At 38.8% G+C, this 14129-nt stretch overlaps 2 protein-coding genes and 2 non-coding genes across 4 annotated transcripts in view; all 4 read left to right on the forward strand.

Annotated features, from left to right (window-relative positions):
* The first annotated feature begins 1048 nt into the window (after positions 1-1048).
* Positions 1049-5777, forward strand: hspa8 (heat shock protein 8). The gene is made up of 9 exons (XM_088088350.1): positions 1049-1206; positions 2518-2727; positions 3109-3314; positions 3407-3559; positions 3677-4232; positions 4342-4544; positions 4742-4940; positions 5024-5256; positions 5335-5777. Exons 2-9 carry the CDS (start codon positions 2523-2525, stop codon positions 5530-5532), a joined length of 1953 nt encoding a protein of 650 aa, XP_087944476.1. The 5' UTR covers positions 1049-1206; positions 2518-2522; the 3' UTR covers positions 5533-5777.
* LOC121953105 (small nucleolar RNA SNORD14) lies at positions 2942-3034 on the forward strand. Its single transcript, XR_006106479.1, has one exon. It is a non-coding gene; the product is annotated as a small nucleolar RNA SNORD14 (small nucleolar RNA).
* On the forward strand, positions 4581-4673 carry LOC148187350 (small nucleolar RNA SNORD14). Its single transcript, XR_015779037.1, has one exon. It is a non-coding gene; the product is annotated as a small nucleolar RNA SNORD14 (small nucleolar RNA).
* A 3750-nt stretch (positions 5778-9527) lies between the features above and the next one.
* Positions 9528-14129, forward strand: part of jhy (junctional cadherin complex regulator) — a 28322-nt gene continuing 23720 nt past the window's right edge. Inside the window, exon 1 of the mRNA XM_042499623.2 lies at positions 9528-9936. Within this exon, the coding sequence (XP_042355557.2) occupies positions 9545-9936 (392 nt within the window). The 5' untranslated portion in view covers positions 9528-9544. The remainder of the gene's footprint in view (positions 9937-14129) is intronic.

Here is a 14129-nt window from a genome sequence, read left to right on the forward strand (position 1 = left end):
TGCATTTTGCGTGCATAGCTGTATGAGTGTATTTGACATTGCACAAAAAATAATATTAAATTATCAATGTTGCTGCTAATAACTGACATATCATTGGCTGTGATAATCACAAAAGAAAAAAAGTCTTGCATGTAGTATATTGTAAACAATTCATTTGTGGGTATTTTATTTTTCATCTAAAAGCAGTGGCATCCTCAAAATCTGGCATTTAAATTAATGAATATTTGATATTAATGACTAGGACTGATGTTGGTTAAAAAATTAACTCAATGAAAGAAGAACAAATAAGAAAAAATGTATACAGTATATAAAGTATCTATCTATCTATCTATCTATCTATCTATATATATGTATATACTATATCACTCAAACTATTCAATGACTCGCACAGAGCTGGTGGCATTATCATCTCACCATTTCTGATTTTTTTCATCTGATTTGTCACCCTTCTGCTCTGTATGCATATTTTAATATATTCTTCACCATGTCTCACTGATGCTTATACACATTATCCCCACACATATGCACGTTACTCTGCACATTGCTGCTTCCTAATTAAATGCTGAACTGAATTTTGTTCTCTTTAGACCACCTAAACTTTGTACAGTTACAATAAAGCACACTATATGTCTTATTTAATCCCTTTATACCCCACAATCATTTCTTTTTGCACACAATTGTGTTGATTCTGATGCATCCTTTGTTTTAATTTTCAAAAAATATTGTTAGCTAGATCCCAGTTAGCCCTGTCTGATCATGGCCTGGGCTGGCCACTAACTGTACTTACTTCCTCAATAATTCCTTGATATTATACAAGTATAATTCATTCTATTGTCTTTTCACAAACATGAATACTTAATTTGAGTATAAAATCTCGAATGGCATGGTTATTGGCCTAACCACATCTTGTATTTCCACACAAAGCTATCACCTCGAGCCATGCGGTCATTCAAAATGATTATGAAACCCAGAGACTAAAACAGGAAGCACGCTGAGTCGATACATACGTCATCACAGATACTAACCATCATTGGTGGACCGTTGAGGAAAGACAAACTACTCGACGTCTCATTGGCTGCCTTGCCGGTGATATATAAATCTCCGATAACGGTTCGTCCTCCCTTTCCCTTCTCATACCGGCAAGGACAAGTCAACCTCGCCGCTGCCCATTCCTACATCTAAAGTCATCGTCAGTTCAATAATTCGGTAAGTTATTCTCGGATTTGTCATAGATATTGTGTATGTAACGTTATATTTTAGTAAAACTCCCCACAGCCCAGATCTAGGCATGCTTCAATGGCGGACCGTTAAGTGGCCGATCGCTCACACAATGATGGCAGTAAGATTATGTACTGACTCAGAAATCACATTTGCTTCCTAATGGCTGGGGCTCAGTGCAACGATATATGGGTGATTTTTGACAGTGTCGCTTACTGATACGTTATTAATAGGGCTCGCGAGGTTTGGCCAACCGTTAGCTACTTAGCTTAGCGCGGAGGGTGGGGGGAAGGGATTCTGAGACGCTCGAGAATGTTCTCGAACAAATGGTGTCGAGCTAGCCGGAAAGAACAGACTTTTTTTTCAGGTTAAAAGAGCTTTGAATCGCCATAATTGGCTGATATGTTTGAAGGCTGTCTTACAGTCTAGCTCTTGTTTTATGTGCTAATGTGTTTATTGATTTGCGTACTGCAGAGTTGCTGTTTTTTCTATATCCGGTCTTATCTCTTGCTGTGGAAACTTGATGTCTCATTGTCACATGGCCAGGACGAGCGCCATGCTCTTGCAGTACTTAATCCTTTACAGCTATGTGAGCCCTTAACTCCACTAAACCAATAAGGCACATGCAATTTAAATGTGGAGTCATGGATCACTGTATTTATACCATTTTATGAACCACTTTGTTTTTCCACATAATGCTACAGAAAAAGGATTAAGCAAATTTTATTATTTCCTTTCAATTAAATTGAATAACATCACTGAACTTGTGTTCTAATACTGTATTTCTTGCCCTGATGTGGTAACCAAAACCGTAGTGTAAACATTATAGCATACAGTAGTGTTACAATGATTGGATTAGTCAATTTTTACATTGATCACCAATTGACTTGCTAATTGATGAATTGATTTGAATAATACTTTTGATTTTTTTTTTTTTTTTCTGATTTCAATATTAATATATAATATTTGTATAATATTACATTCTGTTTTTTCCTCCTCCTGATAATAACATGAAAATCTTTTAGGTTGTGGAAAAAAAATAAGAATTTTGAGGAAGCACAACATTTTTCACCATTTCCTGACACTGTATAATAGAGAAAAAAAATGTAATTGATAATTATTGACAGATTAACAAAATAACTGTAAGTTGCAGTCTTAGTCTACAGCTCCTTCGTATTGATGTTGCAGCTTGTATTAGTACTTCAGTGTCACTGGCTGAAATGGTTTAGGCTGACACAAGCTCTAATCTGTAAAATCACACAGAATCAACAAATTAACAATTTAACTTTGTTTTTATAGGAAACATGTCTAAGGGACCAGCAGTCGGTATCGATCTCGGGACCACCTACTCCTGTGTTGGTGTGTTCCAGCATGGCAAAGTTGAAATCATCGCCAACGACCAGGGCAACAGGACCACACCCAGCTATGTGGCATTCACAGATTCTGAGAGGCTGATCGGCGATGCAGCCAAGAACCAGGTTGCCATGAATCCCACCAACACAGTTTTTGGTAAGAATAAGTTTTTGGTATTAAATAGTGATATGGTGCGCTTCTGTCATTCTTGTCTCACTCGCCCGTTGAAAAGTGGCAACATGTTACAAGTTAGTTTCTTCAAATGTCTACCTGATTTAAAGAGACTTGCGCCTCTCAGTTTTAACTCCTATGAACATGAGACAGGAATGATAGAAAGTTATGATTTAAATTATGCTAGGATTGCCTTTCCTCACTATGATGACGATTTTCCTGCCATTCGTAGTTTCCACCAGAGGTTGAAAGACCAAAGATGGCAATAATCCTTCCTTGGATGTCTGAGTGATCTTCCTTAACAGAAACAGAAGCCTGCATGAAAGCAGATTTGTTTTGAATTTTGGAAAAACTTTCTCTTTGCAGATGCCAAACGACTGATTGGGCGCAGGTTTGACGATGGAGTTGTGCAGTCAGACATGAAGCACTGGCCATTTAATGTCATCAATGACAACACTCGCCCCAAAGTTCAAGTTGAGTACAAAGGCGAGTCAAAGTCCTTCTACCCAGAGGAGATCTCGTCTATGGTGCTGACAAAGATGAAGGAGATCGCCGAAGCCTACCTCGGAAAAGTATGTGATTTAGCAAAGCTCATTACAAAAACTGCAAGCTTTGTTATAAATTTTGCTAATGTTTGTCTTTTTGTCCTTTTGTCCTTTTTAAGACTGTCAACAATGCTGTAATCACAGTACCCGCCTACTTCAATGACTCCCAGCGCCAGGCCACAAAGGATGCTGGCACGATCTCTGGCCTCAATGTTCTGCGTATCATCAATGAACCAACCGCTGCTGCCATTGCATATGGGTTGGACAAGAAGGTAGAAAACTTGCAACAATTCTAATTATACATGAATGATGTCCACTGTGTATGACTAAAAGGAGAGTCCATCATAATTGAGTAGCTTTCAAAAAAGTTAAAAGTTACTTAATTTCAGGTTGGGTCTGAGAGGAACGTCCTCATCTTTGATCTTGGTGGCGGCACCTTTGATGTGTCCATCTTGACCATCGAGGATGGCATCTTTGAGGTAAAGTCCACAGCTGGAGACACGCATCTTGGTGGGGAAGACTTTGACAACCGCATGGTCAACCATTTCATCGCCGAGTTCAAGCGCAAGTACAAGAAGGACATCAGCGACAACAAGAGAGCCGTCCGTCGTCTGCGCACCGCTTGTGAGAGGGCAAAGCGCACCCTGTCTTCCAGCACCCAGGCCAGCATTGAAATCGACTCTCTGTACGAGGGAGTCGACTTCTACACCTCAATCACCAGAGCTCGCTTTGAGGAGCTCAACGCTGACCTCTTCCGCGGCACCTTGGACCCTGTGGAGAAGTCTCTCCGTGATGCCAAGATGGACAAAGGGCAAATTCATGACATCGTGTTGGTGGGTGGCTCAACTCGTATCCCCAAGATCCAGAAGCTGCTCCAGGACTTCTTCAATGGAAAGGAGCTCAACAAGAGCATCAATCCAGATGAAGCTGTGGCCTACGGAGCTGGTGAGTGTCTTGAGCCACTCTTACATGCTGAGAGCAACACAACTGAAGCTACTATTGAGTTTCTAAAATTAAAATTGTTGTAATGTCTAATTGTTGCCTTTCCCTACAGCTGTCCAGGCTGCCATCCTGTGTGGTGACAAGTCTGAGAATGTCCAGGACTTGCTGCTTCTGGATGTCACCCCTCTGTCTCTGGGTATTGAGACCGCTGGAGGTGTCATGACTGTCCTGATCAAACGAAACACCACCATTCCTACCAAGCAGACTCAGACCTTCACCACCTACTCTGACAACCAACCTGGTGTGCTCATCCAGGTCAGCACATGATTACTTTATATCGTCCTCTCTATTTTGCAGTGATGACGTTTATTCCTGCCATTCGTAGTTTCCACCAGAGGTCGCATGACCAAAGATGGCCCTGACCTTCCTTGGATGTCTGAGCGAAATAAAGTTCTCAGAACTGCAGATATTGTTGTCAATATTGTTTGCTTAACCCTGCACACTTCCAACAGGTTTATGAGGGTGAGCGTGCCATGACGAAGGACAACAACCTGCTGGGCAAGTTTGAGCTGACAGGCATCCCCCCGGCTCCCCGTGGTGTTCCCCAGATCGAAGTGACATTTGATATTGATGCCAACGGCATCATGAATGTCTCTGCTGTGGACAAGAGCACTGGCAAGGAGAACAAGATCACCATCACCAACGACAAGGGTGAGTTTTTATTTTTATTAAATCCAAACTTGCTCTCAAATGTACTCTGAAACATTATTTTTGACCGTGTCATTTGTTCCCAGGTCGCCTCAGCAAGGAGGACATTGAGCGCATGGTCCAGGAAGCCGAGAAGTACAAGGCTGAGGACGATGTCCAGCGTGACAAGGTGTCTGCGAAGAACGGCCTGGAGTCATATGCTTTCAACATGAAGTCAACTGTAGAGGATGAAAAGCTTGCTGGCAAGATCAGTGAGGACGACAAGCAGAAGATTTTGGACAAGTGCAACGAGGTCATCAGTTGGCTGGACAAGAACCAGGTAAGTCTGTATTTAAGTTGTGTAAAAAACAAAACAAAAAAACAAAGGCCAGAACAATAAAATATCTTGTTTTTCCAGACTGCCGAGAAGGATGAGTACGAGCATCAACAGAAGGAGCTGGAGAAGGTGTGCAACCCCATCATCACCAAGCTGTACCAGAGCGCTGGTGGCATGCCAGGTGGTATGCCAGAAGGCATGCCTGGTGGCTTCCCAGGGGCTGGTGGTGCTGCTCCAGGTGGTGGATCCTCCGGGCCAACCATCGAGGAGGTCGACTAAATAATCATCGCCTCATCCGCTACTCCTGAGATGTTTTCTAAGAAAGAAACCCTCTTACAGCACATGTTACAACAAGCTTAAGAGTGTAATTTAAAGAAGTAAAAACTGGGTTCAGGGATCACACTTATTGCATGGTTTGCGACACAAGCGGGAACAACTTGTAGTTGATCTGTTGGTTCACATGTCTGGCTAAGTGTTTTGTATACTGAGATGTCACTGCCTGACAATAAATCTTGTTAACCCTGTGCCTGAAATCTGTTTTTCTTATTTGCTGCAAAACCCTTTAGATTGAAAGTGATAATGATAATAAGCCACACAGTTGTTAATTTGTATTTTTTCCCCTAGTAATGACTGAACTACTTTTGATGGCTTTCTGGGCCTTTAGCTAAGATTTAATTAAAATATTGTGCAATCATGTATTTTGGAAGGCAGATGACAGAAGAAACTTGCCATCCTATTTACATAATGTGGATTTAAGTATTTTGAGGTTACATACTTAAATTTGGGAATTACACAGGAATTGAAAAACCTTTAAAATGTAAAGCAATACAGGTAAAAGCAGACTGCATAGTTAATTATATACAATTTACAGTAAAAACATGACAGACTTGAGAATAAGAATAAATGGTCATAGTGACATCTAGTGATCAAAGGGCCTTACTTTATCTCGACTGAACACTGAATCTATAATGTAATGAAGTCGACTCTTTACGTTAGAAAAATGAGTCTTTAACATTATGCCACAAACATCTGTTACTCAAATGCAACATTTTTTCGGTGCAGAATTAGTATTTCTAAGTATGCAAAGATACTTCAGAATGGCCATATGGCGTTCACGTTTATGCTTTCTTATATGCCAGTCTTACCGAGGATTTGTGTAGAATACAGCCATTCATTTTAAGTATACTTTTCTGGCTGTGACGACTGCCTGCTACCATAATACACCCGTGGTGTATTTGTGACTTTGTAGTTAAAAGTCGGAGTTTTTACGAGGAGCACTTGAAGGCAGCACGTGTGCGTCTGCGTTTCTATGGTTGCAGCGCTATAATAGAGCACTGACAGGAAAACAGGTGAGTGACTGAACGAGCTAATATACTTTATTCTCTGAATGTTGAATTAACACGACACATTAAGTGATGTTTTAATTGTCTACGTAAAACAAGAAACGCCGTGTATATTTTTACGTGGTTAATTTGGAGTTTTGTCTGTTTTTATCCCAACTCTAACGTCGTTTGGCAAGATAAACGATAGCTGCTAAGCTAGTTGACTGTATGACTTTTACACCAAGTTATAACGTAAAGCAACGTCTACATGTAATCGAGGAAACACTGCTCACAATTTTCACTTAACAAACGTTACAAATGTTTAACTGTTTTTTAAACATTGAGAGCTTAAATTGAAGAAAATTACAACTATTTTTCTCTCTATTTCACTTCGCTGTCAGGTCAGTGAAGGCTAAGGAGTGTCCTGTAAAACAATCAGTGCTGGATGAAGTACTTGAAAGCATTACTTGCGTAAAAGTACAGATATCTTACAAGAAAATGACGTTGGTAAAAGTTAAATTCACCTATTAGAATATTACTTAAGTAAAAGTCTTACATTATCTGATATTTTCTGTAATTAAGTAACAAGTACATTTAAGATAATGGCAGTTAAGTTAAGTAGGCCTATTGTAAGTAAAAGAACAAGTTAATGCTGTTAATAAAAAAGACGGCGGTCAGATTTATGAGAATTATGAAGTTTGTTTCTTTGTAATCTACACAAACTTAACCCTTAGCCTTTAATATTACACACACTTGTATTGCTCTTGCTTTCAGAATCAAGCTTTAAAAATATTACACATTAATATTATTTTTCAGTCCTTATTGTAATTATCAAATATTCATTTTTTTTTTAGAATTTCACCCTGTAAATGCCAGGTTTTTGTCATTATGCCACTATATTTTCAGATAAAAAAAGACCAGCACAAAAAAATTAATTATAGTCAATATTGTCAATATACTACATGCAAGGTAAGATTTTTTTTTGAAAATGCATTTATTTGTTTATTTATGTATATTATTATTATTGTTATTATTATTATTATTATCATCATCATAGCCTGGGATATGTCAATGATTTACAGTAACATTGATTGTGACAGTGCACCTAGTGAAAATAGCACGTATTTTTTCTATATGCCAAACATGGTAAAAATGACATAATCAGGTGGAAAATACTCAAACAGAATGACAAATTATTAAATCTTTTTTTGTGAGTTTTTTTTTTTTTTTTTTTTAATTATCATTAGGCCTATTCTAAGTATTTCTAAAACATTTGGGGCTGAAACCTTGAACAACCAGGCCTAGGGATGCCACCAGTTATGAGTAACACCTGTACTAGGGATGTACAATAATATTGGCATAGGCAGATATTTGCTTTACAGTAAAATATGGCCAACATGCTGATATCTGCCAATAACACGAACAAATACATGTATTTTTTTATTGACTAAGTGTGCATGTACAAAACATGAACACTGTATTGAAGCATTTTTGTTATTTTGCTAAATGAATGAATATAGAAAATCACTGTATCTTATGTCTCCATCTGCTGGTGGGTCATCACAACAAGAGCATGCATAATATGATGTTAATTCAACCCCAGAATACTTGGTACTTACTACTTGGTTTTTGCTCAATTTAGGAGGGGAAAAAAGTGTATATCAATAATTATTAGGGACCAAATGAGTTATGTGTATATAGGCATATAGGATGTCAGAATAGAAAAAAAATAGACAGTTTTCTTTGTTAGTTTCCAGCATTAGTATAATTTCTGAAACATATTGACATTGAGAAGCTGCTTTTATAATACTGTGAAACCTAAAGAAAGTTACGATACAACCACTACATCATATCTCAGGCTTGGCTGCAGATATGAAGCTGAATTGCTTATTTTTGGCTGGTAAAAAAAGTTCCCTGAACTCTACACTGTGAATAAAAGATGAATCAAAATATGGCCTGTATTCCTACACTCAAGACAACACTGACCTCACCGTGCCACTCTGTCAGGGACCTTCTGCGTCTACTTATTACATTTTAGGTATCCTTCTGCATCGGCTGTTTTGGATGTAGTTACCATGATGTCAACAACTGCGCATGGTAGGATGAAAGCATGGTCATGGTTATGTTTATATAACAGCGTGGACTGTCACAATGGTTAAGATTAGGCAACAAAATCACAGGCACAGACAAATCCACACAAGAAGCAAACCCCGATCTCCCGTACAAAAGTTGGTTGTTTGTGGGACCCATCCATCTCCCTTCCCGCCCATCCTATAAGCGCCTTTGTGCTTTTTATATCACGTGGTTACCGGCAGCATTAGTTCCTGACACTGTCCTTCAGTGTTTCATGCATACAACCGTTTCTGTCCGGCCACATTTTCAAGTGACACCGCTCATGTGCCTTGTTTATGGACGCATCCTGGGCTGCCCATCCACCAGTGGTTATAACAACGCCAGTGGTTCTGTCTGAGCATGTTCTCATCTGATGCCGTCCAGCAGCATTTCAGTTGAACGCGGAAGATGGCTTTTGGCGTCACAATTGTTATGCCGAAAACACTGACAGAGCTGTGCTATTTGACGCGTTTGGAGTGAGAACAGGCTGTAATGACATGCAGTCTAGGCATTCAGTGACTTATTCAAGTGCACATCATGAGCTTGCTTTGTTTCTGACTTTTTTGTTATGTTGTCATAAGGGGTCAATTATTAATGATATGACAGTATTTACAGCAGATTTGTGTGCTGGAATATCCAGTTTTTGATGCAACAGATCGGTGAACTAAATAGATGAATGCTTGGCAAACTTGATCTTTTTTACAGCCTGATGGTCATCCTGCACAGTTATTTTATGTGTTTTTTGGTTGCAGTGCTGGTTTGGACAGTGTTATCCTGCTGCAACCTCCAATGAAAAGTCAACTACCACACAGATGATCAGATCTGCATGAAGCAAACTGTCCACCTACAATACTAACATGGATAAAGAACCCAAACATGAAGAGATGTGTCAAGTGTTGAACACTGGTCAAGAGAAGCATCCTTCTCTGGGACAAGCAGTTCTGGCCAACCTGTGGGACTCTGTGGAGTTGGACACAGAGAGCTTGGCCCAGGAGAGAGCTTACCAACAGCAGCTGCAAAAACGCATTGGCTACCACAACCAAAACAAGCACATACTGACACAACAGGAGAACACTGACAGCTTCCAGCAGGGAGATGGTGAAAATAAAAATGCACGTGATGATAAAACTGAAGATCTGCAGGTTTATGATAGCCTTGATGTAGCAGCAGACCCCCATGCCGAAAGGAACCCCACCCTGGTACACACTGAATATTTGGACACACAAATAGCTGACAGAGAAGGATCAAGGTAGGTTTCACAATTCTTTTTTTTTTCCCCAGCATTTTGCGGTTAAATTATTGTGTTTAAAGAAACATCAGGGCATAAATACACCCAGTATTAGTTAGTTTTGGTTATAAGTGTGCTCTGTTGCACATGAAACAACACATAATAATGATATAAAGCTGTAATAAAGACACCCTTTAAACACTTTTGTATCACTGTAGGAAAGTCAGAACTTCAGTTAAACAGGGATCTAGGCTAAATGGCCGTCCACCCCGAGCAATATAACCATAACCATAATGATAATGATGTGAGTGCCCACTAGATAATGTTATGTAAACAGTGGTGCAGAGCTATGCACTGCAAAAAAATGCATGTTGATGATCTACTACTGCTGTTACTTGCAAGGAGGTTGAGGAGAAACAAACAGAAAACTAGAAGGATATGGGTTCACCAGATTCTTCAAAGATGACAGGAATTGGGAGAATCAAATACTTTATTATGAGAGCTGTCATCTTTTGAAGACAAGTTTTATTTATACTTTGGTATAAGTCAACATCAGCTTGCTGACATTGTGGCGATGATGAAAAGACAAAAGCAATTTTAGAGACCCCAACAGTGCCAAACAGCGTTTGTCTTTATCTCAGGTAAAATTACTTTTTTGTGTAATCTGCAGCCCAATAAAAGGTAATATAGTTGTTAATAGTACTGACTGAGTGATTAAACCATGTTAAAGGGTGTTCCTAAATCCTAAGAAGCATTTTAAGCACTCCTGAAACTTAATTTTATAGGAAAATGTTCTGATTATGCCCAAATTTAACACTGTAAATTCAGAGGATTTAGATCTTAATTCAAAATTAATTATTTAGCCTATAAATCATCATATTATGGTGATGTTTTTTAATCAACTCTAGGGACTCTTTCCTTTTCAGCTTCTTCTCCTAATAGGAGTCAACAGCACCATCTACTGGCCAAAATCTGCTATAGCCAGGGAGACAAATCAGTTATTGATGATTAAATTTACAGGAACAAAAACTAAAAGAAAACCAAACAGTAAAATAGTCTTTCTGTTTTGTGGTCTAAATTGGATGTTAGGATCTATGTTAGATGTGATGTCTAAATAAGACAGATTCTGATTAACTGTTAGCATTTCTATCATTCACCCTGTGATTCAGACGATTTCATTTTTGTTATAGTTGTAGTGTGGACTCTGCCATCCACTTGAGTAAGAACTATTTTTAAAAGGCCTTTTTTTTTTTTTTTTTTTTTTTACAGTTATTGTTATTGTTCTTGGTGTGGAGAGATCGTTTCTTTTCTGGCCTCCATAGGGCCTCCAAAAAAAAAAACAACAGTGTGATGGTCTGTCTCTTACAGGTTCAGTATGTTATTCTAGAGAAAAGTTTAACATAGTTTATTGATGAGTCTCATCCCAGGTTGTCAAAAACACATGGTTGAATGGTAATGCAACGCAACAACCAACTTTTTCTTTTTCTAGAATTGTGTACTGCACCTTTCAATATTTTTTGATTTCTCTACACTGTCTGTGCCCCTCAATTCCAAGCCATGTGGTTCATACTGAAAATGCAAATATTTAAAAATGGGTTATAATGTGTATTTAAAAAAAAGTCTGAATAATTTCGTAGCACAGCTGGTAACTGTAGTTTTTAGCAAATAGGCTTTTTTATAATTTAATTTATTAATTTATATGCATATTTTTCAGGTCATTTTCTTTTATTATTTTTTTTGTTTTACTTTGTTTTTTTGATCTATCTTTTGTTTCTTTTCTGTAAATTTTTTGGTTCATCTCCTCTTAAGTTGCTCATTGCCTTCTTCATAAATTTCTGAATGAAATGAAGCCAATTTCTGGAAGAAATTAAACCAATTTGCTCAGGTTTCTTTTATTCATATGACCACTTCTCATCCAGATTTATGCAGTTTGGCCAGACGATGGCAGTAATTGATGATGGTGGAGCTTGCAGTCTTTATTTCTTGGTGGAAAAAAATATTAAAAAAAGCCTATGTGTTATGTTTTGATCATGTTATCGGCGTTGCAAGCGTTGTGAATCACAATAATTCTATAAAACGTGGTATTATGTATGCTGTTCACCATTATGAGATTGGTGCCCGACCTTGTTCAATTTCTCCATTGAACTGGACTGTCATTGTCAAATTAATTGAAATTAAGCAGATAATAGTTTTGCTTAGATGAAACACAACAAGGAGAATGGCAGCAGCAATCAAACCTTTTACTTTTAAACAGTCCGCAGATGATAAAAGATAAATAGCCCTCATTCATCACTTAACAATGAAGTGGTGTCAGTTATTTGTTGAGATGCAGGCAGCGATGCTACATCGTAGTGAGATGGCCTAATTCAGGTGCTTTCAGAATAACAGCTTTCATTTGAGGGAAATTAGATTTTTGTTTTGTTTGGGTGGATCACAATAAGTGGTCACTCATGGTCCATTAACAAGGATGATTGTTGCCGCAGAGGAGATCTCTCTTTCTCTCTATTGAGGGAGCAGAGGTAGGCATCTATGGCGAGAACAACACCACATCTGTTTTTGCACTCTTGTCGACTCGTACTGTTGTTTCCCCCCTTTCTCTTTTTTGGCAGACACAGCCTGATAGTCATTTCCCTCCAAAATAGAAAAGGGGCATTCTCAATTTTCCCATCATTAACCTGCACAGATTGATGCCCACCAAGTGTGGTTCCGCTTCCAAAGTACATTGTTTCAGAGGAAAATGGCCGTGACATATTCTCACAAAAGGCTCCATTTCATAGAGCCAAGGCAGTGGACACAGTCCCATTCCCATCATGTTGTCATAGTCCTTGCCGCTGCCTCCTCAAAGCGGATAAGCCTTTTCACACATTGCCACTGCATAGTTTACAAACCCAATGGGCATTCCTCATTCAAGCGAAAGAGTCCTATTTAAGCAACTCCATTCATCCCCGGTAACTATATTTTACACCTACTTCACTCCAAATATTACAAAAAGATTTCTGAGTAGAGTCCGTATGGCCACTATTTTCATTCCCCATTCAGTGTTTGTCACAATATTTCACTTGCTTTTGTATTTAGGTGTCTGTATCCTGGGCAGGAAATATTAGGCTGGGGTGTTTTGCCAGTGCTAAAGGCATCACATTCAGCTGGATGTTGTCTATAATGCATTCTCCAACTTGTTTGAGTCTGAGTCATTAGAGAGACATCCCTTACCCTTTTGGCCTCATCGAAAGTGAAGGGCCCTACACCTAGCCCCCCCTCCCCTCGCCCTCCCCCGACACACAACATAACGGCAGGAGAATTAGGCTCTCCTCGTCCTCCCAGTAAGCACAACAAAGAGGCTCTCTGCTATTTATTTTAATGAGATCTTTTCATCACCATCAGAAAGAGCATTTTAGCCTGCAATTTTCAAGCCATTTCATAAGCTGAAAATTGCCGTTTGTGAACCATTCCCCTGCTAGTAGCTCTCAAATACGCTCTCATTAGTGAGCCTGGAGGTGAAAATACGAAAATTATCTGTAAATACAGACTCATAATCCCCCTCATCTGTTTCAATTTCAGAAGTCTCAGATAAGGCCTGGCACTCTTTGTTTGAGGACATCATCATTCTAATAACGGTCTAATGCCTCTTGTTCCTTTGACCTCTAAGGGAAGGCCTATGTGACATTCAGGTGTCTGGAAAACTTCCTTTAGATATGGAAATGTAATTAATAAAGCTACTTATTGACAATTATATCAATTACTAATGATATAATAGAGACTATAAAGACATATTTCTTGGATAACTCAATTTCTTATCTTCTATTTTGGACTGTTCTTAAATGGTTCAGGTCCTATTTAACTGGCCGGCAATTCTATGTGGCCCTGGAAGACTATTAGTCTGATAAAATTGACCTGACATGTGGTGTCCCACAGGGATCTATCTTAGGCCCCATTCTCTTCAGTCTGTATCTACTACCACTCGGCAATAGTATTAGAAATCACAGTATACATTTCCATAATTCCGCAGATGATACCCAGCTATATATCTCCATAAATTCACATGTAACTACATTTTACACAGGAATCAGTCCATTCTGATTAATATTGTTACTTGACAGAAAGACCTACTGCACCTATCAAAATGACCTGTGCCGCATTTAACTACGTCCACACAGGAATACATACTGATAAATATTTTTACCTCACAGAGGGACCTACTCCACCTGACATAATGG

Source organism: Plectropomus leopardus, chromosome 15, assembly GCF_026936395.1.
Source record: "Plectropomus leopardus strain MGB_pleo_1.0 chromosome 15, ASM2693639v1, whole genome shotgun sequence".
NCBI lineage: Eukaryota > Metazoa > Chordata > Actinopteri > Perciformes > Serranidae > Plectropomus > Plectropomus leopardus.

Coding starts and splice junctions, on each gene's coding strand:
- hspa8 (XM_088088350.1), top strand. CDS start 2,523: ATGTCTAAGGGACCAGCAGTCGGTATCGATCTCGGGACCACCTACTCC. Junction 2,728..3,108: donor TCCCACCAACACAGTTTTTG/GTAAGAATAAGT, acceptor TTCTCTTTGCAG/ATGCCAAACGACTGATTGGG. Junction 3,315..3,406: donor CCGAAGCCTACCTCGGAAAA/GTATGTGATTTA, acceptor GTCCTTTTTAAG/ACTGTCAACAATGCTGTAAT.